This window comes from Salvelinus alpinus, chromosome 32, assembly GCF_045679555.1.
Source record: "Salvelinus alpinus chromosome 32, SLU_Salpinus.1, whole genome shotgun sequence".
NCBI classification, from domain to species: Eukaryota; Metazoa; Chordata; class Actinopteri; order Salmoniformes; family Salmonidae; genus Salvelinus; species Salvelinus alpinus.
This window is the reverse complement of record NC_092117.1, coordinates 11,360,577-11,384,325: the sequence shown is the minus strand read 5'-3', so window position 1 is coordinate 11,384,325 and position 23,749 is coordinate 11,360,577. Positions and strand designations below refer to the sequence as shown.

General features: G+C 43.8%; 1 protein-coding gene across 6 annotated transcripts in view; it reads right to left on the bottom strand.

The window, feature by feature from the left end:
• The window catches only part of LOC139562310 (KH domain-containing RNA-binding protein QKI), a 97,365-nt gene extending 75,710 nt beyond the window's left edge, over positions 1-21,655 (bottom strand). For all 6 annotated transcript variants that reach the window (XR_011672339.1, XR_011672340.1, XM_071379908.1 and 3 more), the window contains exon 1: positions 20,879-21,655. Coding sequence is in view for 4 of the 6 variants with exons in the window: in XM_071379908.1 (XP_071236009.1) it covers positions 20,879-21,020 (142 nt within the window). In the remaining 2 variants the exon portion in view is untranslated. The remainder of the gene's footprint in view (positions 1-20,878) is intronic.
• Between the last annotated feature and the right edge of the window lie 2,094 nt (positions 21,656-23,749).

The following is a 23,749-nucleotide window of genomic DNA, read 5'->3' as shown; positions in this document are numbered from 1 at the left end:
TACTGTAGTAGAAGAGCCTAGCAGCAGAGCCTAGTAGCAGAGCCTAGCAGCAGAGCCTACTGTAGTAGAAGAGCCTAGTAGCAGAGCCTAGTAGCAGAGCCTAGCAGCAGAGCCTACTGTAGTAGAAGAGCCTAGTAGCAGAGCCTAGTAGCAGAGCCTAGTAGCAGAGCCTACTGTAGTAGCAGAGCCTAGTAGCAGAGCCAACTGTAGTAGAAGAGCCTAGCAGCAGAGCCTAGCAGCAGAGCCTAGTAGCAGAGCCTACTGTAGTAGCAGAGCCTACTGTAGTAGAAGAGCCTAGCAGCAGAGCCTAGCAGCAGAGCCTACTGTAGTAGCAGAGCCTACTGTAGTAGAAGAGCCTAGCAGCAGAGCCTAGTAGCAGAGCCTAGTAGCAGAGCCTACTGTAGTAGCAGAGCCTAGTAGCAGAGCCAACTGTAGTAGCAGAGCCTAGTAGCAGAGCCAACTGTAGTAGCAGAGCCTAGTAGCAGAGCCTAGCAGCAGAGCCTAGTAGCAGAGCCTACTGTAGTAGCAAAGCCTAGTAGCAGAGCCTAGCAGCAGAGCCTAGCAGCAGAGCCTAGCAGCAGAGCCAACTGTAGTAGCAGAGCCAACTGTAGTAGCAAAGCCTAGTAGCAGAGCCAACTGTAGTAGCAAAGCCTAGTAGCAGAGCCTACTGTAGTAGCAAAGCCTAGTAGCAGAGCCAACTGTAGTAGCAAAGCCTAGTAGCAGAGCCTAGCAGCAGAGCCAACTGTAGTAGCAGAGCCAACTGTAGTAGCAGAGCCTAGTAGCAGAGCCTACTGTAGTAGCAGAGCCTAGTAGCAGAGCCAACTGTAGTAGCAGAGCCTAGCCGCAGAGCCAACTGTAGTAGCAGAGCCTAGTAGCAGAACCAACTGTAGTAGCAGAGCCTAGTAGCAGAGCCTAGCAGCAGAGCCAACTGTAGTAGCAGAGCCTACTGTAGTAGCAGAGCCTAGTAGCAGAGCCTAGTAGCAAAGCCTACTGTAGTAGCAGAGCCTAGTAGCAGAGCCTAGTAGCAAAGCCTACTGTAGTAGCAGAGCCTAGTAGCAACGCCTACTGTAGTAGCAGAGCCTAGTAGCAAAGCCTACTGTAGTAGCAGAGCCTAGTAGCAAAGCCTAGCGGCAGAGCCTAGCAGCAGAGCCTACTGTGGTAGCAGAGCCTAGCAGCAGAGCCAGTTGAGTATTTTAGTCAAAACGGCGCCGAAGCAGAAGGGAGATGCTTTACGTGTTAGTTTATCTGCGTTGTTTGTAACTTATTTTTTTACTATTTTTGTACATAATGTTGCTGCTACCGTCTCTTATGACCGAAAATAACTTCTAGACATTAGGACTGCGATTACTCACCACAGACTAGCAGAATCCTTTTTCTTCTTTCACGACTCTGACGAGCCCGAGGCAGAGGATATACGGCTCCCTCGGGAACAAGCCCCGACCCCAGTGATCTGCGTGAAGAGGAGGCGGAGAAAGAGAGGCCGGAGGGCGGGCTGCCTTCTGAGGAGTAGGAGGCGATCGAATAAACCCCCACTCCCCTCAATTCTGCTCGCAAACATGCAATCTTTGGACAATAAAATGGACGAGTTATTGGGAAGATGAAACTACCAACGGGACATTAAAAACTGTAACATCTTATGCTTCACGGAGGCGTGGCTGAACGACGACAATATCAACATACAGCTGGCTGGTTATACGATGTACCGGCAGGATAGAACAGCGGCGTCTGGTAAGGCAAGGGGCGGCGGTCTATGTATTTTTGTAAATAACAGCTGGTGCACTATATCTAAGGAAGTCTTGAGCCATTGCGCGCCTGAGGTAGAGTTTCTCATGATAAGCTGCAGACCACATTACCTACCGAGAGAGTTTTCATCTATATTCTTTGTAGTTGTTTACATACCACCACAGTCAGAGGCCGGCACCAAGATAGCATTGAATGAGCTGTATTCCGCCATAAGCAAACAAGAAAACACTCACCCAGAGGCGGCGTTCCAAGTAGCCGGGGACTTTAATGCAGGGAAACTTAAATCAGTTTTACCTAATTTCTGTTAAATGTGCAACCAGAGGCAAAATAACTCTGGACCACCTATACTCCACACACAGAGATGCATAGAAAGCTCTCCCTCATCCCTCCATTTGGCAAATCTGACCATAATTCTATCCTCCTGATACCTGCTTACAAGCAAAAATTAAAGCAGGAAGCACCAGTGATTAGATCAATAAAAAAGTGGTCAGATGAAGAAGATGCTAAGCTACAGGACTGTTTTGCTAGCACAGACTGGAATATGTTCCAGGATTCCTCCAATGGCATTGAGGAGTACACCACATCTGTCATTGGCTTCATCAATAAGTGCATCGATGACGTCGTCCCCACAGTGACCGTACATACCCCAACCAGAAACCATGGATTACAGGCAGCATCCGCACTGAGCTAAAGGTTAGGGCTGCCGCTTTCAAGGATCGGGACTCTAACCCGGAAGCTAATAAGAAATCCCGCTATGCCCTCCGACGAACCATCAAATAGGCAAAGCATCAATACAGGACTAAGATCGAGTCATACTACACCGGCTCTGATGCTCGTCGGATGTGGCAGGGCCTGCAAACCACTACAGACTACAAAGGGAAGCACAGCCGAGGGCTGCCCAGTGACACGAGCGTACCGGACGAGCTAAACTACTTCTATGCTCGCTTCGAGGCAAATAACACTGAAACACGCATGCGAGCACCAGCTGTACTGCAGCCGATGTGAGTAAGACCTTTAGACAAATCAACATTTACAAGGCCGCAGGGCCAGACGGATTACCAGGACGTGTACTGCGAGCATGCGCTGACCAACTAGCAAGTGTCTTCACTGAAATGTTCAATCTCTCCCTGTCTGAGTCTGTAATACCAACATGTTTTAAGCAGACAGCCATAGTGCCTGTGCCCAAGAACACTAAGGTAACCTGCCTAAATGACTACCGACCCGTAGCACTCACGTCTGTAGCCATGAAGTGCTTTGAAAGGCTGGTCATGGCTCACATCAACACCGTCATCCCAGAAACCCTAGACCCACTCCAATTTGCATACCGCCCCAACAGATCCACAGATGATACAGTCTCTATTGCACTCCACACTACCCTTTCCCACCTGAACAAAAGGAACACCTATGTGAGAATGCTATTCATTGACTACAGCTCAGCGTTCAACACCATAGTGCCCTCAAAGCTCATCAATAAGCTAAGGACCCTGGGACTAAACACCTCCCTCTGGACTTCCTGACGGGCCGCCCCCAGGTGGTAAGGGTAGGTAACAACACATCCTCTATGCTGATCCTCAACAACTGGATCCTGGACTTCCTGACGGGCCGCCCCCAGGTGGTAAGGGTAGGTAACAACACATCCGCTAAGCTGATCCTCAACACAGAGGCCCCTCAGGGGTGCATGCTCAGTCCCCTCCTGTACTCCCTGTTCACTCATGACTGCACGGACAGGCACGACTCCAACACCATCATTAAATTTGCCGATGACACAACAGTGGTAGGCCTGATCACCGACAACAACGAGACAGCCTATAGGGAGGTCAGAGACCTGGCCGTGTGGTGCCAGGACAACAACCTCTCCCTCAACGTGACAAAGGAAATGATTGTGGACTACAGGAAAAAGAGGACAGAGCACGCCCCCAACACCCTCTCATCGACAGGGCTGCAGTGGAGCAGGTTGAGAGCTTCAAGTTCCTTGGTGTCCACATCACCAACAAACTAACATGGTCCAAGCACACCATGACAGTCGTGAAGCGGGCACGACAAAACCTATTCCCCCTAATGTAATGCGAACGGCCCAGTACATCACTGAGGCCAAGCTTCCTGCCATCCAGGACCTCTATACCAGGCGGTGTCAGAGGAAGGCCCTGAAAATTGTCAAAGACTCCAGCCACCCTAGTCATAGACTGTTCTCTCTGCTGCCGCATGGCAAGCGATACCGGAGCGCCAAGTCTAGGTCCAACAGGCTTCTAAACAGCTTCTACCTCCAAGCCATAAGACTCCTGAACATCTAGTCAAGTGGCTACCCGGACTATTCACATTTGCACCCCCCTCCACACCACTGCCACTCCCTGTTGTCATCTATGCATCGTCACTTTAATTAACTCTACCTACATGTACATACTACCTCAACTAACCGGTGCCCCCGCACGTTGACTCTGCACCGGCACCCCCCTGTATATATTGTTATTTTTTACTGCTGCTCTTTAATTACTTGTTACTTTTATCTCTTATTCTTATCCGTATTTTTTTTAACTGCACTGTCGGTTATGTGCTCGTAAGTAAGCATTTCACTGTAAGGTCTACAACTGTTGTATTCGGCGCAAGTGACTAATAACATTTGATTTGATTTGATTTTTGAAAACCACTGTATGCTGGTGCAGACGGCCACCTGATCAGGAAGACAGGGGTGACAGTCCTCATTATCCGCCGTGCTACCTAATCACATACAGCAGCGACTGTACCCATACACAGCAACACACACAGCAATACACAGGCAGATATACACACACACACACATACATAGACAGATACACACACAGACAAAGACAGCAATAGCAATACTCGGAGAGAGAGAGAGAGCATGTATGCACCAGAGAAGGTTAGTGGGAGCAGCTATAGGAGGACGGACTCATTGTAATGGCTGGAATGGAATCAATGCAACGGGACCAAACACATCAAACATATGGAAACAATGTTTACTGGTAACCCTAAACCTTGTCCATACGTTTAAAATAGCCTTTGTCCTCGTGGGGACGTGGGAAATGTCCCTACGAGGGATACTTTTTTTCCTATCCTTGTGGGGACTTTTGGGGATTTCAGGTCCCCATGAGGATAGAAGAACAAGACCACACACACACACACACACGCGCAGTGATTTCTGCACTATATACAGTAAAAGAGCAAGGCTGTACCTTTTGTGATACGCTGTACTGTGGTTAGGGCAGGAGCTCAGCCAATCACTCCAAGTCAGCTTGTGGACCGGTATATGCTGTACGTCACAGGAGGTTGGTGGCTCCTTCATTGGGGAGGACGGGCTCGTGGTAACGACTGGAGCGGAACCAGTGGAATGGTCTCAAATACATCAAACACATGGTTTCCACGTGTTTGATGCCATTCCATTTGCTCCGTCCCAAACATTACTACGAGCCGTCCTCCTCTCAGCAGCCTCGTGCTGTACGTATGTAAAGGGCAGTATTAAATGTGTTTGTACGCGTGTATGGGCATGGCTATACCGTGAGTGTACGGAGCTGCTTTTGAGCAGCTGCTGCCTCAGGAGGTGCTGACACAAAGGAAATGATGAATCTCAGTGGTGAGGCTAAAAATGGGCCAGGAGTAAGGATGGTGCTGGGCTGAGCAGGTAGGCCAGCATATGGTCACAGCGTCACAGTGACATGGACGCCACATGCCCCGGGGCTGGCCTGATGGCCGCAAGGCCTGATCGGCTCACTAGTACCTCTCAAAAGACCTGGGCAAGGACAAACTGGAGGGAAGACAGGCAGCAGAGAGACACTGAACTAGAGTGAGACAACGTGAGACAATGAGAGACACTGAACTAGAGTGAGACAACGTGAGACAATGAGAGACACTGAACTAGAGTGAGACAACGTGAGACAATGAGAGACACTGAACTAGAGTGAGACAACGTGAGACAATGGGAGACACTGAACTAGAGTGAGACAACGTGAGACAATGAGAGACACTGAACTAGAGTGAGACAACGTGAGAGAATGAGAGACACTGTGATAGAGTGAGACAATGTGATGATATGAGACATGGATAAACACTGAGCTAATGTGAGACACTTAAAGAGACACAGATACTGAGCTAATGCAAGTCACAGAGATACTGAGCAAATGTGAGACTGAGATACTGAACATGCCAAATTTGGTAAATGTACAACTATGGCTGTTTAGACTGGACAAACATTAGTAGACAGTTATGCTGACCCTTGGTCACATTTAGCGAGGACACTGTGAAACACTATGAGACAAGGAGAGACTGATAGACTAAAATACACTGAAACACAGCTAAGACAATGCATGACATACAAACTGCACTCAGTGATTTCATTTCTGGATGAACAGCAAAATACTGATGGAACATTCCTGTGCTGCTCTGCATGCTTTGGTTTGGGCTGACATAATTGGGTTGTGCCGTCACAAGACATGCGGCTAAAGAGTTAATGGTTTAATGCTTGTGAATGAGTGGCTGCAGATGTCACATGTTTAGGGCAAGGGAGGTCGGACGGAGGATTGCAGCTCCGAAAATGATCGACAAAACATTTTCAGCGCTTAGAAAGCAAAACCCCCAAAAACATTCAGAGCCAAAATAAAATGTTTTAGTGTAGCATATCAGGACGAATAACATTTTGGAGCACAGAAATCCCATGTTGTGAGCAGTATGATAACTCATCTTAACAAATCCAAAGACCTCATTCACACGTCTCAACCTCAATATTTCAACTAAAGATAGGCCTACAGTATTTCAACTAAAGATAGACCTACAGTATTTCAACTAATCTGACATCTCGCAGCTGAAACATAAAACATTTATAATCCACCTTCAAAAGAGGAGTAGAGAATACTCCATCTTTCCTTTGAGCCGTTAGTGAGCCGGGATAATTGAGGTCAAAGATTGCTCATTTTTCACAGCCGGGTCTCGATTCTCTTTATCAGCATTAAACCGGGGGGGTCGAATAGATGGTTCATTAGGTGAATACCTTTGAATGTCCTTTAGGGCGAGGCTTGGGCACCGGCCCAGAACATTTGAAAATCGCCTCAGCCCAGAACATTTGAAAATCACCTCAGAAAGAGGTTAGATTACATTATAAAAGGTATCTCCTACTACACCTTGAACTTGGAGCTGCTGACAGAGGGAAAACACATCAATCGTTTAGGTTACCCAAGCAAACAACAATCCCAGAAAGTGTTGAAGCGTTAACTTTGTATTGAGAAGTGGAAGAAAAATAGCCTGTGGTCAGAGAGACTGACATAGCAGACCTGCCCTCTTGAAGGTTTGAAGCAATCACAGTTGTACAGGACGCTACAAGCTTTCGCTGCAGCGCTGTTCTTTGTTAGCTTTTTAAATGAATTACAGTAGGGTAATTAACATTGCAGTATCTAAACAGGTGGTTCAATCCAACATATGTGCTGTGATTTGAGAGAAAGGGTAGACGCGAGCCCTAATTTGGCTAAAGCAGACCCAGAGGGCACACAAGAGCACTCACACACACAATCGCATATGACTCACAGATTAAGATGTCAACCTTAAACCTTGTCACGCCCTGACCTTAGAGATCCTTTTTATGTCTCTATTTTGGTTTGGTCAGGGCGTGAGTTGGGGTGGGCATTCTATGTCTGGTGTTCTATGTTTTCTTTTCTGTGTGTTTGGCCGGGTGTGGTTCTCAATCAGAGGCAGCTGTCTATCGTTGTCTCTGATTGAGAACCATACTTAGGTAGCCTTTTTCCACCTGTGTGTTGTGGGTAGTTGTTTTCTGCTTTGTGTGTTCACAACTGACAGGACTGTTTCGTTTCGGTCATTCTCTTTATTATTTTGTTTAGTGTTCTGTTGTATTAAATAAACATGGACACTTACCACCCTGCGTTTTGGTCCACTCCTTCTTCCCAGGACGATCGTTACAAACCTCTAGGACAGTGGTATTCGAAGTCGTGGGCGGGGGGGGGGGGTCTGAGGATTTCAACTGTATACTGTATATATATATATATATTCAGTATATATATATATATATATATATTGTTGAAGTCGGAAGTTTACATACACCTTAGCCAAATACATTTAAACTCAGTTTTTCACAATTCCTGATATTTCATCCTAGTAAAAATGTCCTGTCTTAGGTTAGGATCAGTTAGGATCACCACTTTATTTTAAGAATGTGAAACGTCAGAATAATAGTAGAGAGAATGATTTATTTAAGCTTTTATTTCTTTCATCACATTCCCAGTGGGTCTGAAGTTTCCCACAATAAGTTGGGTGAATTTTGGCCCATTCCTCCTGACAGAGCTGGTGTAACTGAGTCAGGTTTGTAGGCCTCCTTGCTCGCACACCCTTTTTCAGTTCTGCCCACAAATTTTCTGTAGGATTGAGGTCAGGGCTTTGTGATGGCCACTCCAATACCTTGACTTTGTTGTCCTTAAGCCATTTTGCCACAACTTTGGAAGCATGCTTGGGGTCATTGTCCATTTGAAAGACCAATTTGCGACCAAGCTTTAACTTCCTGACTGATGTCTTGAGATGTTGCTTCAATATATCCACATCATTTTTCTCCCCTATGATGCCATCTATTTTGTGAAGTGCACCAGCCCCTCCTGCAGCAAAGCACCCCCACAACATGATGCTGCCACCCCCGTGCTTCACGGTTGGGATGGTGGGCTTCGGCTTGCAAGCATCCCCCTTTTTCCTCCAAACATAACGATGGTCATTATGGCCAAACAGTTCTATTTTTGTTTCATCAGACCAGAGGACATTTCTCAAAAAAGTACGATTTTTGTCCCCATGTGTCCCCGGTTTTGGGGCAGTGGCTTCTTCCTTGCTGAGCGGCCTTTCAGATTACGTCGATATAGGACTCGCTTTACTGTGGATATAGATACTTTTGTACCTGTTTCCTCCAGCATCTTCACAAGGTACTTTGCTGTTGTTCTGGGATTGATTTGCACTTTTCGCACCAAAGTACGTTCATCTCTAGGAGACAGAACGCGTCTCCTTCCTGAGCGGTATGACGGCTGTGTGGTCCCATGGTGTTTATACTTGCGTACTATTGTTTGTACAGATGAACGCGGTACCTTCAGGCGTTTGGAAATTGCTCCCAAGGATGAACCCGAATTGTGGAGGTCTACACATTTTTTTCTGAGGTCTTGGCTGATTTATTTTGATTTTCCTATGATGTCAAGCAAAGAGGCACTGAGTTTGAAGGTAGGCCTTGAAATACATCCACAGGTACACCTCCAATTGACTCAAATGATGTCAATTAGCCTTTCAGAAGCTTCTAAAGCCATGACATAATTTTCCAAGCTGTTTAAAGGCACAGTCAACTTAGTGTATGTAAACTTCTGACCCACTGGAATTGTAATACAGTGAATTATAAGTGAAACAATCTGTCTGTAAACAATTGTTGGAAAAATGACTTGTGTCAAGCACAAAGTAGATGTCCTAACCGACTTGCCAAAACTATAGTTTGTTAACAAGAAATTTGTGAAGTGGTTGAAAAACGAGTTTTAATGACTCCAACCTAAGTGTATGTAAACTTCCGACTTCAACTGTGTATATATTTATTTTTTTATGAACAAAAAGTGAAGAATACAAATTATTGTATGGGTTTTTGAAAAAGATCATTTGAAAAATACAACTTTATTGAGATAATGTATTTTATTGGTTTCATTTAGATGAATGATGTCACGTTCCTGACCTGTTTTCTGTTAGTTTTGTTGTGTTAGTTGGTCAGGACGTGAGTTTGGGTGGGCAGTCTATGTTTTCTGTTTCTATGTTGGTTTTGGGTACCTGATATGGTTCTCAATTAGAGGCAGGTGGTTTTCATCTCCTCTGATTGAGAATCATATTAAGGTAGGTGGTGTCACATTGTTTGTCGTGGGTGGTTGTCTCCTGTATCTGTGTCTATGTTGCACCATACGGGACTGTTTTCGGTTTGTTTGTACGTTCGTTAATTTATGTAGTCATTTCCCTGTTCGTGCGTTCTTCGTGTTTCATGTAAGTTCTTACGTCCAGGTCTGTCTACATCGTTTGTTGTTTTGTTAGTTATCAAGTATAGTTCGTTTTTCGTCTTCGTCTGTTTTGTTTAATAAATTATCATGTCATCATACCTCGCTGCGTATTGGTCCTCCGATCCTTCTCTCCTCTCCTCGTCTCAGGAGGAGGAAGATCTAGAAAGCCGTTACAAATGAATTGAAGGTTAGGTTGTTAAATGGGGTCCCAAGAAATTCTGTCAGAAAAAATGGGGTCCCCACTGAAAACATTTGAATACCACTGTCAGACGATGTGATTTCCGTGAGAATAATGAATTGAATGGCTTCAATACATCTGAGGGGAAGCAGAAGCAGCAATGATAAACGATGTGAGAGCCAAACCTATTGATAAAAATGAGGTCACTCGTTGCCTGGGCATTTCAGCTTTTTCATGTCTCAATCAATAGGTTTCATCCATTCTCTTCACATGCTCTTTTTCATGCCTACCCCCCCCCCCCCCCCCCCCACACACACACACACACACACAGCCGTAATACTGTAACCCTGCCGATGACTTACTTACTCAGCGTTCTGTGGCGGAAAAGGGTTTCAATTACAGAGAGTGCTTTTAAAATGAGAAATGTGAATGCATTATAGAAGTAGACACTGATGTATTCACTCATAATGGTGCTATCGCAGGAAGCGCAGAGAAATGATACGGAATAATAAAGAGCGTGGCTAATAGAGCCGCCGTGGTCGACTCTAAAGAATAGAGTGAATAAAAACCGTGATTGATTGTCTCGTGAGGTTGACTGTTTACTCTCTTGACTAAGCTAATAGCACGTTGACCCCGTGACCTTAGGCTGTTGTGGATACATCTCAGTCCAAGGTGCTAAGGGGGGCAAATGGGGGTTGGAGTGGGGGTTGGTGGGGTTAGGGAGAGAGCCTCTTAGCTCTTTTCCTTTTGAATGTCAGCCCTCTTCAGTTGGCCTCGGACAGAAGAGAAGGATCATATTAAAGGGATGAGGGAAAGCCTCTATCGCTTCACTTGACGGAGCGTCTATGACGGGCCGTTATTATACATTGTTAACATACATAGTTGTCGTGCATTATCAGACATTACATTAACATACATAGGGCTCTATTTTCGGGCTGGAAAATGTGACTTTGTTAAGGCAGCGCTAGTGTCAAACGCGCAGCCTTATGCAATTTTGTCTTGTAAAAGCAAGCGCTTTGTAATTGACCTGCCTTACATCAGCTCGCTTGCGCTGAGGTGGGAGGGGTGGAAATATTTGAGGTGTGTCCTTAAAAAGGTGCACCAACGTGCCAATAACAGGCAGCGCTACTGGTGATACTTAAGACTGAAGCTGATCTTGGCGGCAACGCAATCGGTTACGGAATCGATTTAGCCAGCAGAGGCACACAGCAGCCTAATCAGCAGCCTAATCAGTAACATATGACCAATGTTTCATTCAAATATCACGAGCAGCAAAACAGTCAACTGATATTCCAGTTTTTTCTTTATATTGGACAATATTTTTGTCCATGCAGCTTCTGTGAAAGGTTTGGACTAATTAGATCCATGAGGAAGTCTGTTTAGGAACATCCAGTTATTACAAGACTGTTTATTGGTTCTCCTTGATCCATTATTTTGTTGATAGATTACACCTTCCCCTTTCATCAGTTGGACTTAACTGTCAAATTGCGGGAATTCCGATCGCTGTCCTTGGTGCTGAATCCGCTTGTAGCCTAGCTCTTTCGTTTGTTTACCTTTTACGTGGCAAAGTCACTAATAGGCCATATCAGGCGATGGTAGGCTAATCTAATTATAGCGCTTGGGCAATGTCCAATTGTCCATGGCTTGAACATGCAGTACATTTTTGAAATGTGAATGCAATGTGTGTAGACGAATATTTCTAAGTTGAAGCCAATAAAAAAAATAACTAGATTGGCTACATGTTTTTTTTTTATAACTAAGCTTATTGTAGGGTTAGTGTATACTTAAGCAATAAGGCACGAGGGGGTGTCTGGATACAGCCCTTAGCTGTGGTATATTGGCCATATACCACAAACATCCGAGGTGCTATTATAAACTGGTTACCAACGTAATTAGAGCAGTCAAAATAAATGTTTTGTCATACCCGTGGTATACGGTCAGCCAATCAGCATTCAGGGCTTGAACCACCAAGTTTATAATATTTAATGAACTCTATTCAATGGATAGGACAAGCATCCATGCCTCCTGCTGAAGAGCCCTTAGGACTAAGTGTGCACACATTGCCTTATGCTCATGGAACGAGAGATGCGATTTATGACATCATGCTTCTGACCCGATCCTATTTAGAAATATTGTTGTTGGTTTAAAAATCGGATTGATTTATCGTTTAATTTGATTAAAAAACAAACTGACGAGAAAGATTGACCGTTCATGGGTTTATGGTGAGAACGTACATGGCTTGAATGTATTGTGATTTCACCTGCCATTTCTGGAGAAGTGCAAATATGATCTGTCAGATGGTTCCATGATGTTTATAAAACATGACATTTGCGAGCTGTATAACGGTGAGAGTACATGCATCCTTTCTCTTTATATTGGGTCTTTATCAAGCTCCTGTGAAAAGTTTGGATCTGCGTAAAACTCTCCATAGTCTAAGTTGCCTTCTCTGTATTATACGCCCAAGGGGAGCAATTATGGTGCCTGTAACTGTATATCGACATAGCCTATTTTAAACAAGTTGTTGTTAAGTTTTTATTATGATTTGATTAGAATTAAACATTATTTTTGGGCCTTATCGACAGGGCTGTATTGGAGCGGGTCGAGAGCTTCACGTTCCTTGGTGTCCACATCACTAACATACTATCATGGTAGAAACACACCAAGAAAGTTGTGAAGAGGGCGTGACAACACCTTATCCCCTCAGGAGACTAAAAAGATTTGACATGGGTCCCCAGATCCTCAAAAAGTTATACAGCTGCACCATCGAGAGCATCCTGACCAGTTGCATCCCCGCCTGGTATGGCAACTGCTCGGTATCTGACCGTAAGGCGCTACAGAGGGTAGTGCGTACGGCCCAGTACATCACTGAGGCCAAGCTTCCTGCCATCCAGGACCTATATACCAGGCGGTGTCAGACGAAGACCCTAAAAATTGTCAAAGACTCCTGTCAAAGTCTCCAGCCACCCTAGTCATAGACTGTTCTCTCTGCTACCGCACGGCAAGCAGTACCGGAGCACCAAGTCTAGGTCCAAAAGGCTCCTTAATTAACAGCTTCTACCCCCAAGCCATAAGACTGCTGAACAATTAATCAAATGGCCACCTGGACTATTTGCATTGTTTTTACACTGCTGCTACTCGCTGTTTATTATCTATGCATAGTCACTTTACCCCTACCTACATGTACAAATTACCTCGACTAACCTGTACCCTCGCACATTGACTCGGTACCGGACCCCCTGTATATAGCCTCATTATTGTTATTTTAATGTGTTACTTATTTAACATTTCAATTTTTTTACTTTAGTTTATATTTTCTTAACTCTATTTTCTTAAAACTGCATTGTTGGTTAAGGACTTGTAAGTAAGCATTTCACAGTAAGGTCTACACCTGTTGTATTCAGTGACAAATAACATTTTATTAGATTTGATCTATCAATAGCCTAGTGAATTTAATCTTGCTTATTGACTACGGTTGGCATGTCCATGTCCAGACTGCATTTTACAGTAGGCCTAGCCCCTATATCAGTATTAATGCTATAGCCTATGTTTAACAATGTATTTCCATATTGAAGCAATGCATTTACAACAATGTGGACTATAAACATGTTCAACATATTTAGCAAATATGGGGCGAACTAGGCTATAACAGACTAACGTTCAAGCTGATGAGAACGCAAATAGGATAAAAGACTGTAAATACACAGCTTGAAGCAACCACATAGCCATGGAGCATGGTGTCCCTGGTGTCCCCCAGGGCTCTGTTCTAGGCCCTCTCCTATTCTCGCTATACACCAAGTCACTTGGCTCTGTCATATCCTCACATGGTCTCTCCTATCATTGCTATGCAGACGACACACAATTAATCTTCTCCTTTCCCCCCTCTGATAACCAGGTGGTGAATCGCATCTCTGCATGTCTGGCAGACATATCAGTGTGGATGACGGATCACCACCTCAAGCTGAACCTCGGCAAGACGGAGCTGCTCTTCCTCCCGGGGAAGGAATGCCCGTTCCATGATCTCGCCATCACGGTTGACAACTCCATTGTGTCCTCCTCCCAGAGTGCTAAGAACCTTGGCGTGATCCTGGACAACACCCTGTCGTTCTCAACTAACATCAAGGCGGTGACCCGTTCCTGTAGGTTCATGCTCTACAACATTCGCAGAGTACGACCCTGCCTCACGCAGGAAGCGGCGCAGGTCCTAATCCAGGCACTTGTCATCTCCCGTCTGGATTACTGCAACTCGCTGTTGGCTGGGCTCCCTGCCTGTGCCATTAAACCCCTACAACTCATCCAGAACGCCGCAGCCCGTCTGGTGTTCAACTTTCCCAAGTTCTCTCACGTCACCCCGCTCCTCCGCTCTCTCCACTGGCTTCCAGTTGAAGCTCGCATCCGCTACAAGACCATGGTGCTTGCCTACGGAGCTGTGAGTGGAACGGCACCTCCGTACCTTCAGGCTCTGATCAGGCCCTACACCCAAACAAGGGCACTGCGTTCATCCACCTCTGGCCTGCTCGCCTCCCTACCTCTGAGGAAGTACAGTTCCCGCTCAGCCCAGTCAAAACTGTTCGCTGCTCTGGCACCCCAATGGTGGAACAAACTCCCTCACGACGCCAGGTCAGCGGAGTCAATCACCACCTTCCGGAGACACCTGAAACCCCACCTCTTTAAGGAATACCTAGGATAGGATAAAGTAATCCTTCTAACCCCCCCCCTTAAAAGAGTTAGATGCACTATTGTAAAGTGGTTGTTCCACTGGATATCATAAGGTGAATGCACCAATTTGTAAGTCGCTCTGGATAAGAGCGTCTGCTAAATGACTTAAATGTAATGTAAATGTAATGAGCATGTTCTGATTGGCCAGTAAGGGGCCAAGTCTTGACACACCAACAACTTGTTTATTCATCAAAACCCAGCCTTTTTCGCGCCACCGCCGGCTCATTCCTGTGGTGAAAATACACACCGCTGAACCTAGAACGCTACCGCCAAAGCTAAGATCTACCATTGCATGAGGTTTGTTTAAATAAAGTTAACAGTCTATCTGTCACAGCACTTGGGTTGAGGTACTCATTCTAACTGTTCTAACCTGTTGATACCTACAGACTACCTAAGATGTGCTTTTTAAACACATACAAGGGATATCACAGGTTTTGCTGCTGCATAGACAACAACACACCATATCAACTAACCAGGCCAAAAATCACCATCATCTTCACCATACTTATCCCTAAGGGAACTTTTTCCCATCCATCCTAATGCTGCAGTGCATGCCGTGAGTAAGAGACGGGATCATTACTCCACAACACAGGGACAGGATCCAAGTTAATTCTGAATAAATTAACTTTGACCCCGCCCCCACACCCATCTCAACTTCACTTCTGAAATAATGAATTACTTCAATTATGTGATGAATAGGACCACTTTGTCTAATTGTGAGAGGAGCTGGAAGGATTCTCTTGTCTCTCTGGGACTCCTTGATGCTAGCGAGAGAGAGGTCAGACAGACAGACAGAGGGACATAGAAGAGTGAAAGAGACAGTGAGAGACAGTGAAGCAGAGGCAGACACAGAGAGCTACAATTATGGAGAGATATAGAGAGTGCCCTGAGATCAAACTGCATCCTTCCACAACTTTTAATGGTCGAAAAGGAGACCTTGGAATCATCCCTCTGTGTGTCTGCTTCTGTCTGTCTAAGACTCTGTTAGTCTTCTTCTTGTCTGGCTACTGAAACACTAACTATCCAGGGGAAGTCAACTTCCCACTGGACACACACCGGTTGAATCAATGTTGTTTCCACGTAAATTCAACGAAATGACATTGAACCAACATGGAATAGACATTGAATTGACGTCTGTGCCAAGTGGGTTGTTTCTTGTTAACCGTCACTATAGTAAAAGCATGTTCACTCTTCAATGTGATTTCCCAGGGTGCTAGTGGTCTGTACCAATAGAAGAGACAATAACACTTAGCTACTAACTCAATGAGGATAAATTAGTTTTCACTAGTGGTGGAAAAAGTACCCAATTGTCATACTCGAGTAAAAGTAAAGATACCTTAATATACTTATAATAGAAATCGTCTCAAGTAAAAGTGAAAGTCAACTAGTACAATATTATTGAGTAAAAGTCTGAAAGTATTTGGTTTCAAATAAAGGTAGTATAATATTCTTTATATGAAGCAAACCAGATGGCACAATAATAAAATGTTTTTAAAAATTATGGATAGCCAGGGGCACACTCCAACACTCAGACATTATTTACAAATGAAGCATTTATGTTTAGTGAGTCTGCCAGATCAGAGGTAGTAGGGATGACCAGGGACTTTCTCTTGATAAGTGCATGAGTTTGATAATTTTCCTGTCCTGCTAGGCATTCAAAATGTAACGAGTACTTTTGGGTGTCAGAAAAAAGGTAAAAAGTACATTATTTTCTTTAGTAATGTAGTGAAGTAAAAGTCATCAAAAATATAAATAGTAAAGGAAAGTACAGATACCCCCCAAAAATGACTTAAATAGTACATTCAAGAATGTTTCCTTAAGTACATTACACCGCTGGCTTTCACACACTTTATATACAGTTAATGTGTGCAAATAATTTTGGTTTAACAACAAATACAGTAGCAGTACCCAGTGGGGGGCGAACACACACACACACACACCAAAAAAGTACTTCATCATCAGTGCCTTGACCTTACTGTGCTCTCTCACGTCTGTATCTCTGCAACACTCCTCTCCTCCCATCCATTTGAGTGTGTGTTGGACGTTCAGGGGCTGGGACAAACATACTAGAGTACCTGAGTACCTCTAGCAGTGATTCAATTCATCACCTTTGTTACAGAGCGGAGCAGCCCTGCATGGCTGGCTGCAATGACTGTCCATTGAGAGCATTCATCTGCACTAACAACGGCCTGGGTTTGTGCATTCAGTACTCTGCAGCGTCGTCTTCCCCGGGCCACTGCACAGGCACATCCCTCACAGGTGACAGCTCAGGGTTCAGTGCTCAGATGAGGGGACTCATCTCATACACCTGAACAGTACCGACCGGGACAACTTTTACCTCTGTCATATGGTCACTGATACGTTCTGACCATGAGCATCTAGACACGGTTCGGTAGTAACGTCACTGAAACGGACGTAATCGCCTGCCTAGGACACACCTATCTAGTATGATTAATAATGGAGGTAGTACGGTGATGAGTTACCTTGTTGGACACCTGTGTTCCCCCTAATGCCTAAGCTATAGCTCAGAGGGCTAACACAGTCTTGTGGCACAGAGATTACCCGGATTCAAACCCAGTCAGTCACACTGACACAGACGACAATGTAAATCCCTAACCCAGAGTGAGCTCATGGAGTGAAATTGAATTGCAGAAATTCCTCATCAGCATTCTAAAACCATGACTCACGAGCAGGCATTCGCACTTGAACGTCACTGGAGAAAAACCCCAGCTAATAGCGAATTCACGCTGAATAGCTTTGATTATGACACGTGTGAGACCTAAATTACACTGAAAAAATATAGAATCTCAACATGTAAAGTGTTGGTCCCATGTTTCATGAGCAGAAATGAAAAGATCCCAGAAATCCCAGAACTGTGTGCACAAATTTGTTTATATCCCTGTTAGTGAGCATTTCTCCTTTACCAAGATAATCCATTCAGCTGACAGGTGTGGCATATCAAGAAGCTGAATAAACAGCATTATCATTACACACGTGCACCTTGTGCTGGGGACAATAAAAGGCCCCTTTAAAATGTGCAGTTTTGTCACACAACACAAAATGTCTCAGGTTTTGAGGGAGCGTGTAATTGGCATGCTGACTGCAGGAATGTCCACCAGAGCTGTTGCCAGAGAATTTAATGTTAATTTATCTACCATAAGCCACTTCCAATGTTGTTTTAGAGAATTTGGCAATACATCCAACCGGCCTCACAGCCGCAGACCATGTGTAACCACGCCAGCCCAGGACCTCCACATCCGGCTTCTTCACCTGCAGGATCGTCTGAGGGGGGAGGGGTGCTGAGGAGTCTTTCTGTCTGTAATAAAACCACTTTGTGGCGAAAAACTCATTCTGATTGGCAGGTTCTGGCTCCCCAGTGGGTGGGACTGGCTGCCAAATGGGTGGGCCTATGCCCTCCCAATGCCCACTCATGGCTGCACCCCTGCCCAGTCATGTGAAATCCATAGATTAGCGCCTAATGAATTCATTTCAATTGACTGATTTCCTTATATGAACTGTAACTCTATATTTTTGTTGAGTATAGAAATTCTTAACAGGAGGCTGTTAAAGGCGACAGATTATACACACATATGTAAGTACACACACACATGCACACACAAGCGAGCACACACACTCCATTCCCCACACAGGCTTCCTCTATTATCACTTGTCACTCGCAGCCGATACACACAGGTGGACTGGGGTTATCAGACAACTATCTCCTATAAAGCGTGTCCTCTGTGGGTTGAGATATAGCCCTCCATCACCATACACATTTATCTAGTTTCATTCTTCACCGCACACTACAGCAGATCACAACAGAGGGGAGAAGAAAACACCGACCTGGAACTTCACGTATGATCAATGTTGAGGCCAAGCACAAGCTGCAGACGATATTTTATATGCCAGCCCCAACTTTAGAAGGCGGAATAGCGCTGACGTCTGCAGAAGCCAGTGGTTTAGTGTTGCCCGGGTGATACTGGCAACAGAAAAGCACAGCTGCAGACTAGTGCAATGAGGATATTGTATATGTGAATTTGCCCTACCTATTAACAATCAGATTGTATGTTGTACATTACCCGACACTCAGACACATACGTGTAGTTCAGATCACACAAACAGAATCAAACCCACTCTATTACTGCAACACTGTAATGTCCCTTACTAATCCAGTCCGCATGCAGTGGATGCACGTGGCATATAGGCTAAATCAATTACTGATTTGAAGAATAACTATCTGTAATTTCTATTGATCAGATAAAACACACACATAAAGCGCTAAGGGAAATGGGCAGGGGCTGATTCCACTATATTTAACTACATGTCGTCTGTGGTATTATTGGAAGTCAGGACTGAGTTCGATAGAGGAAGTGAAACCAGTGTCTCCATCCTCCCTCTGGTCAGAAGGTATATGTACTGACTTAGACATCTCTCTGTCTGTCTGCACGTCACAGCACAGCACTCAAACAGACCTACCGTATCAGTCACATACAGGACAGACTAACAGGATGACACAAACAGACAGCAACACTCACAAATTATAGTTTTTCTGCATTGCAGGAAATGCAAATGTGTAGTGTATTCAAGGTTTAACAAGGCTTCTAAAGGGTGTAATTTCCACTTTAAAATGTCTGACTTGATTTGCCCAAATGACAAACGTATCAACTCCTACAAAAAATGTCCATTAATTATAAACCATTTCCTGTTACTCCAGGAGTATTTTCATGCTGTAGCAAACTGGCTCAAATTAAGATCCAACATCTGTATGGTCTCTGGGAATTTATTCACGTTATGTTCCTTTTTCTAGTCTGTCCTGTGACTTAGTGTGGAATAAATACGCAAGGCTTTCCAGATGAGTGGGAGTGCTGTGCAAAGGGATCGTCTTGCTTCACACACAGCTGTGTTCCAGCACCACCCAAATCCAGCATCCCTCGACCCGCCCCTCACTCACACCAGCACAGCATGCAGCTCCATCAAGCACTGATGCCTCAGACCAAGACCAACGCGAAAAGCAAAAACTCGTGAGAGAGTGTGTCTGCGATTAACCGGCACATTCAGACAGGTTAGACCCCGCAAGAACGCGGGTCGAGGCCGTGGGTCTCTCGTCTGAGCTGATAATCTAATGGTAAGGATGAAGATTTATGAACATATGACATGGCAGATTGACAATAATATGCACACACTTCTATTTAACTTTGGCTGCATTTGGTGTGTTGTTTCTCCCGTCACGGCCTAGCCCCAAATCAGCTGCAGCATATAGGCCTAACCTTCCACTGACCGAATGAATATGCCAGACAGCAAAATCTACAGAAAGCACTTGTTTTGTGCACCCGCTGATTTGATATGGGCAGCTAGAAGTCCTTCATCACGTGTTCTTAAAAATGTTAATGTGATAAAACACTTTCCCCCCAACCAATCGTGTAATAGAATAGCCCAAATAAACGAAATAAACAAATTCTCTTTACATGCACACTGTAAAGAAACCGTACTCCGAATTCACCAAAACATTTCTGAAATAACTGGTATATAGCCTATGGAGAGAAAAGCAAGGCGGTTACCACAGTGAACGGCATTACATGCTCTGGAGATGAACTGAAAAGCATGAAACCCAGTCCTAATCTCAAAAAGGCTCCCCGCTTCCAATAAAACCTCGCTCTAATGAGTCCATTCAAAAGTTTGATGTCTATAAACTAGTCTAGTAAGCCTAAATCATTTAAATGGTGAAACATAGCAGCAGAATGTCGAGGGGAAAGACGTTGGCTACCCAAAGAGATGGAAGATAGAAGAAGATAAAGGCTAAACCCGGTGGGAGCCAGCCCCCTGGCGCCTAATCCCCCAAAATTCCCCAACAGTCGCTCTAGTACTCTAACTCCCACACATCATTGTCTATATCATCTAGATTCTAGAATATACACTCCGTGGTGATGATTGTTGACACAGAAGTACAGAAAACACAAAATATATACTTTGGCCTAATAGCATGCGCCAAAGACGGTTTGGATGCACTGAGTGAGAAATGTTTCTTCACTTCATTGTGCTGTGAGGATAACAGTGCAACTGCTTCAAAAATGAGCTGTGTAGGGACAAAGTACCATATCAAATAGAGATTTAAACATTTCTTCAAAAACTATTTTACAAATGTAAACAGATGTCATTTTTTCTCTGCCACCTCATGCATTAATGACTTATTAACTTGTCTATTCACACACATTGATCCCAAGTTTACCTTCATCAAGCAGCCGTTCGAGGTGGTTAAAAATCCCGCAGAAGTTGGGTAGGCTGCTCATCAGTTTCTTATCATTCATGAGTTGCATGAGATAGTCTGGGGTGGGCTTAGGTTTCTCCTTCGATTCCATTTCCCCAACCATATTCCAAAAAATGAAGAAGAAAAAAAATCTGATCCAAACAGAACCAACAATGGAAAAAAATAAATATGTTCGCGTAGGCTATAAATTAATAAATATGATATAAAAATACAAGAATACAAAAAAATCAGTCTGTCTCTCTCACTCCTCCTCACTGTCTCTTGTTGGTAAACGCAGTGAGCTGTTCCGTCTCCTGGTGCTGCGTTCAGTTTCTTTACGCACTGCACTGCAATTCTACTACACCGTCTGGCTGTCAGCTCTTCCGAGGACAGGTGATAAAAGAAAATTTTAAAGAAAATGAACAATTTAATACAAATATGAAATGGCGGAGAGGTAGTTTTTTAAATTTTTTGTTACCCTTATAATTCCACAAGTTATCGGAATGAATAATCAACTCCCGCGTGTCCACTGCCCTTGATTTATATTTGAAACGATTTGTCTTCTTTCTGCTTTCTCCTACCGAAGTTCTTGAGGCTGTGAAAATGTCCTTTTCCCCGAGTTCCCCAGAGTTTTCTGTGTATTGTTATGTGTGTGTCTGCACACTGGAAACGTCTGTCCCTCCTGTCTCTATTCTCGATAACGGAGCTTTTTCAATGAAGCTGGCATTTGGTCTCCTGAAACCGTCTGGCTGTGTTTTGCGAGCCGGTCACATGACCACACTTCACAGCGGAGTCTCTCAGCCGAGATCGGGGGCGCGCGCACCGCCGGGGCCGAGTGTGGGAGGACAACACGCACACACGCACGAACAGTGGTGTAAAGTACAAACTTCTTTCAGTATAGGTGGGTCCGCTGTGGGACGGTTGAGCTAACGTAGGCTAATGCGATTAGCATGAGGTTGTAAGTAACAAGAACATTTCCCAGGACATAGACATATCTGATATTGGCAGAAAGCTTAAATTCTGGTTAATCTAACTGCACTGTCCAATTTACAGTAGCTATTACAGTGAAATAATACCATGCTGTTGATTGAGGAGAGTACACAGTTTTGAACATGAAAAGTTATTAATAAACAAATTAGGCACATTTGGGCAGTCTTGATACAAAGTTTTGCACAGAAATGCAATGGTTCATTGGATCAGACTAAAACTTTGCACATACACTGCTGCCATCTATTGGCCAATATCTAAATTGCACCTGGGCTGGAATAATACATTATGACCTTTCTCTTGCATTTCAAAGATGATGGTACAAAAAAAATACAAAAAAAATATTGTTTTTTTCTTTGTTTTATCTTTAACCAGATCTAATGTGTTATATTCTCCTACATTCCTTTCTCATTTCCACAAACATCAAAGTGTTTCCTTTCAAATGGTACCAAGAAAATGCATATCCTTGCTTCAGGGCCTGAGCTACAGGCAGTTAGATTGGGGCATGTCATTTTAGGCGAAAAATGAAAAGGGGTCGATCCTTTTTAAGTAAAATACTTTAAAGTACTACTTAAGTCGTTTTTTTGGTATCTGTACTTTACTATTTTTATTTTTGATTACTGTTACTTCACTACATTCCTAAAGAAAATAATGTACTTTTTACTCTGTTCGTTTTCCCTGACACCCAAAAGTACTTGTTACATTTTGAATGGTTAGCAGGACAGGAAAATGGTCCAATTCACGCACTTATCAAGAGAACATCCCTGGTCATACCTACTACCTGATCTGACGGATTCACTAAACACAAATGCTTTCTTTGTAAATTATGTCTGATTGTTGGAATGTGCCCCGGCTATCTGTACATTTTAAAAACAAGAAGATTGTGCTGGAATTTTAAATGGTTTATACATTTACTTTTGATACTTAAGTATATTTAAAACCAAATACTTTTAGACTTTTACTCAAGTAGTATTGTACATAGTTACTTTCACTTTTACTTGAGTCATTTTCTATTAACTTATCTTTACTTTTACTCAAGTATGACAATTGGGAACTTTTTCCACCACTGCACACACACATCTTCAGACAAGCACACAGACAAGACACCTGCACAGCATCTTAAAAATGAAAAATAAAAGATAAATATGAAGGATTATGCACATTATGGTGATCAGAATATTTGGGCTTAGTTAAATGGTTATGCAACAGGTCTAAAAAATATCAATATTTCAGATCTATCCTCCATTGGCAGGCTGTGCAGGAATGTCAGTGGTATTCACCGTGAGAGAGAGAGAGTGATTGACTAAATGCCAGGACACATCAGAGTGAATCGCAGTTAAACTGAGAAGAAAATCTATCATTTATATCATGGTTGTATTTTCTTAAAAAGCTGTGAAACTGAAGGAGATGTTATAGGTGATATGTTGAAAATGAAGTCTACAGTTAAACTTAGTTGCACTATTGGGGGTTTTGTGAATGAACACCTCATCGGAGGTAGTGCATGCGATGTGGCATAGTTTGTGGGAAAGTCTCATTTTAAATAGAAAGGTGAGAATGATGTGTTGTATACTATTATAGGTACCGTGTGGCTCAGTTGGTAGAACATGACACTTGCAATGCCAGGGTTGTGGGTTTGACTCCCACGGGGGACCAGTACAAGAAAGTATGAAAATGTATGCCCTCACTACTGTAAGTCACTCTGGATAAGAGTATCTGCTAAATTGCTAAAACATTATGCCTCCATAGTTACTGATGTTGAGTTACGAGCATTTCACAAAACGATGTTATTAATTCCAGTGAAGGCAAGGGATGTTTTACTTTTCCACACAATAAGCATGAATTATAACTAAATAAATAAAGGTTAAA